Raw genomic sequence first — 4,766 nt, forward strand, 5'->3', positions numbered from 1 at the left:
GTTGTTTGGCGAAAGCTTGCGTTGTTAACAGTTAAAACTTGTTGAAATCAACTTCCTTGGGGTCCTTAAATGTTCAACGATATTTTTATAATAAAAATTGAGACTAAAACAGATTGGGCGTTAACTCAATCGCCATAGTTAAAATCATCAGCGGATAAATCATACACATCGAAATAGATAACAAGAAAGAAGCAATACCACCGGGGAAATGAGAAGTCCGCAACAAAAAGGAAATAAGAAATAGAACTAATGCTGAAAAATCTTATAACTGGAGTATTACAAAATTCTTTCAGGCGATAATAAATTAGGAAGATTTCAAACGTATGTATCCGACAACAAACATCACATGCCAAAAAGAAAAAGCTAACAATTCAGGTACTATGAACCACTACTGCAGACCATTTCATGCAACAGGAACAGGAACTTCAATTTCACTTGACAGAACTGCAGCAGGCGGCCGGATATAATCTTCTTCCTCTTTCGGTGGGTGGATAGTAACAATATCAGGGAGAGGAGTTTTGGGACCAACCTTCCCTTTAGGATCCCAATCAAGCATGATCTTGACTTTGATACCAAGCACACCCTAAACAAAAACAATGATAAGGAGAATTTGGTAAAGTCCATAAGAGAATGAACAAGTTGGTAATCAAATTAGGTTTCTTTGTACATAATTAGAAACCAAACCTGTCTGAGAAGAACGTGTCTAACAGCAGAGTCAATGTAATCCTTAACTGGCTGACCAGAAGAAATCATGTAGCCATCCTTGAACTTCATGGATTTGGCTCTCTGTGCCCTCAATTTCCCACTAACAATGACCTGATTAACATTAGAAGATCGTAAAAACCAGATCATTCAACAGTTTGGTAATAGGAGCTCAAAGGTTCATCAGTTGAACAAACCTCACAACCCTTGGCACCGTTTTCCATTACGAACCTCAAAACACCATAGCAGGCCCTGAAACATAATGTTCACAGAAGAATTGCATCATATAAATAATAAACAACAAAAGAATATGTTGAGGGACTAGAATAATACAACACTAAACAGCAAAAGATGGTTAAGAATTACATCCTAATATGAAATGAAGCCAAAAAAAAAGGGAAACAAATGCTCCTTTTAAATATATCATATCAACAAACATCAAGCATAAGAACAAAATATATTTACAGGTGTGAGGCAAAAGAACATCAACATATGAGATAGACATGTATCCTCCAATTATACTACATGATCCACAATAGAATTTCATGAGCTTATATGTAAGAGGACATGAAATAATCTAGTCATCTTCCGACACAAACTAGCTACAGAATCACTATTCACTAATCTGCTTTAAAGATGACCAAGATAAAACTTTTGTCATAGCATCAAACATAAGAGAAAAAATACTAACAAGTACAAAAGGGCAATGACATGAGATATAGCATGTGTCCCCAGTTTTACTACATGAACACTAGAATTTCATGAGCTTTTCATGTAAAGGACCAAGAATATAGTCATCTTCCGACACAAACAAGGTACAGAATCACCAATCTGCTATGTAGATGACCAAAAAAGGACAACCTATCATAGGTAGAAATAATCTATAAACACAAATTTACACCATAAATGCATATGTATTGAACCAACAGAAATCACATTAAACCTCAGTCACAAGAAAAAAAAAAGCATAGCCACCATCATCCAACACATCTCTTTAGAAAAAATTAACATCTAAAACAAGCAGTAAATCTACGACATGGTTGTGGTTATATATCAAATAGACAATAACCCCACGACAAAGCTACAACATTGAAACCCCACATCAACTGCACAAGATCATACACTGAACAACCCAAAACTACCAAATGAAATACGTTCATTAGATTCAAGTTCTTCAACAACTAGAACACTATTTTACAGAGTAAATACATATACATATACGCCTATATATATACCTCCTGACAGCAAGACCTCCAAGGAGCTTGTAACGTAGAGATTCTGCTTGGGCAATAGCACACAGACCCCTGTTGTTAACCTTCTCAGCATAGAGTTCAACACTGTTCTCAGGAAACTTGAACCTCTTCTGCACCACAGAGGTTAGCTCCCTAATCCTCCTTCCCTTCTCACCTATATCATTCAACACAGCTCGTGTAAAAAACTATTTGTTTTTCTTACTATATAAGAAAGCAAAAAAATTAAATTCCATGTAAAACTATTCAATGTCATGGATCACTAGATTCACCATCGGGAATGAAATCATTACAACAAAACAAATAACGGAAATAAGGGGGAACAAATTGAAATTTCAGAAAATAGTGGAAGCAATCACTTACCAAGAACAGCTTGGGTGCGAGTGGCCCTAATGATGATTTCAGTGCGCATAGGTGTAACCCTAACCTCAACACCAGAGTAACCATCCTCGGCAAGCTCTCTGGTCAAAACCTCGTTCAGCTCAGCGAAGAAAACTCCGTCAGCGACGAACTGAAAAAGTAAAATGAAAAATTCCTCAGAAAACTTAACATCGCCAAATTGAGACAAAAGAAAAAATTAAGAAAAATGGAAGTTATTGTAGTGGCGAGTTCGACAGGTGACCTTTCTCTTCTTGCTCATTTGAGTCGCCATGTCTGCAAATCTGAAAGGTTGGGAAGACGAAGAATTTGCGAGTGAGGGTTTATGTTGCCGTAAATACGAACCCTAATTTCAGTGTATGGATTACGTTCACTGAATGAATGCAAATTTATATGTGCCAGTGGGCATCAATCCGACGGTGCCAGTAAATTTAGGGTTTGCTACTCAACGAATCAGAATTATACATTTTTTTTTTCCTTTCTTTCTTTTAAGTTGGTTTTATATTCAACAGTGTTAGAGGATTATCAGATTTATTATTTTTATTATTAATTAGTTATTGATATTTAAATATATAGATTAAAAATATATTTTTGAATTATTAAACTAAAAAAATTAAGTTAATAATAAAAATGAATGATAAAAAATAATAAATTTTAATGGTCTATAAACATTTCTCTTATATTTATATATTTATATTAATTCCATTTCTAATCAGAATTAAAATTTAAAATTAATAGTAAATAAAGGTAAAATAATAAAATAGTATCAAAAATTACATTAATGACAAAATGCTATAAAAATATTAACAATAAATCAATTTTTGAATGATTTAAAAATATAACAAAAATAATTAAAAAATATAATATCTTTTAATAAGTTAAAAAAGATTTTTTATTTAGCAAATGATATGTTCACATAATCTGAATTTTTATGAAAATATTTGGATAAATATTTAAAGAGTGTACAAGAAATATTATAGCAAAATTCAATTTATAGATTTTTTAAAAAAAAAAAACAGTAATTCAATCTATTTTTAAAATTTGCTTTGTTTAAAATCAATAAATTTTAAGAATGAAAAAATCTTTTTTTTAATAATAATAACAAAAGACCTCATTAATATATGTTTAATATCTGCTTATTTTTATTACATTAATAAATTTTAAAATATTTATTTGTTGTTTGTATTTTTTGAGTTTTTTTTGTCAATGGTACAAATTTTTAGATACAATTTTAATAGTATCTCTTTAATAAAAAAATCTATTGACCGAATTTTGTTTTGATACTAGTGTATGTTTTCGTGCCCTACACAGGATAATACATAAAATTATATAAAACTTTTATTAAAAATTTAAACAAAAAATATATATAGTAATTATTATGATAAATATTTTATAATTTTAAAATATTAAAAATAATTAGTATTTGTTTTAACCAATTTATATTGGTTGAATGGTCATCTCATTTATCCGCTTAAACAAATATTTGGAGTTTGAATCTCGCCTTGTGTGTATAACAATCCATTAGTTAGCGGCAGACTTTTAATAAATAGAGCATTAATATGGTGTGGATAAGTCCTCGACTTGTCGAGTTAGGAAATTCGTAGAAAAAAATGCATTTGTCTTTAAAATATATTAATTTTTCATTAATAGCAATACTTATGAACTTTTGTCTTTGTTAAAATTTACCTGGGACAATTTTATTTGTTGGTATCGTATTCATTTTTGAAGTCAAAACAATATGATCAATATGATTACTTGTTAAAACTTCACATTTTATGAAATGATTTTTAAATTTAGCAAACTTATAAATTTGTGATTACAAAAGTTATTAGATCGATTAATATTTTTTGGTAACATGGTGTACTAAAACACCATTGTTAAATATTAGTTAGTGTGAAGAGAAACTAATAACAACTTTTGTTATTCAATATATAATTAACTCTATTGAAATATAAGTTAATATTTTCTGAACTAGTAATACATTTTCTTTTAATTTCTTACATTATTTTATTTGACAATATTTGTTATTAAAAAAGCAAATGACCACACTATAATACAATATATATGATGTATAAAGTAATTTTTTATCTTAAAATTAATTCTAGAGAGTGAAATAAAATTTAAAATATTTTTTATTTTCTTATTCAAATCTACAATTAAATTTAAATTTGATTAACAACTCATCTTTTTTTAATTTCAATAACAAACTAAAAATAAAATTAGTTAGGTACAAAATATTTAATATTTAATAATTTCAATAATTTAAATTGCAGATACCAAAAATTGAATCAAAAATTAATTATAAACTTAATAATCGATAATATTATATTAGTAAGTAAATAATAAATATCTAATATATTAATTATTTATTTTTTTGATAGAACTATTGTATAATCTATTAAGGATGGATTTATTATCCAAAATTGTTTCATAAAC

At 28.8% G+C, this 4,766-nt stretch overlaps 1 protein-coding gene across 1 annotated transcript; it reads right to left on the reverse strand.

Annotated features, from left to right (window-relative positions):
- Nucleotides 1-234: 234 nt before the first annotated feature.
- LOC112790495 (small ribosomal subunit protein uS3x) lies at nucleotides 235-2,800 on the reverse strand. The gene is made up of 6 exons (XM_025832924.2): nucleotides 2,575-2,800; nucleotides 2,316-2,463; nucleotides 1,938-2,109; nucleotides 900-954; nucleotides 685-816; nucleotides 235-583 (listed from the first exon to the last, which is right to left on the reverse strand). The coding sequence occupies exons 1-6, from the start codon at nucleotides 2,602-2,604 to the stop codon at nucleotides 404-406; spliced, it is 717 nt and encodes a 238-aa protein (XP_025688709.1). The 5' UTR covers nucleotides 2,605-2,800; the 3' UTR covers nucleotides 235-403.
- Between the last annotated feature and the right edge of the window lie 1,966 nt (nucleotides 2,801-4,766).

The sequence above is a fragment of the Arachis hypogaea genome, chromosome 3 (assembly GCF_003086295.3).
Source record: "Arachis hypogaea cultivar Tifrunner chromosome 3, arahy.Tifrunner.gnm2.J5K5, whole genome shotgun sequence".
Taxonomy (NCBI): domain Eukaryota; kingdom Viridiplantae; phylum Streptophyta; class Magnoliopsida; order Fabales; family Fabaceae; genus Arachis; species Arachis hypogaea.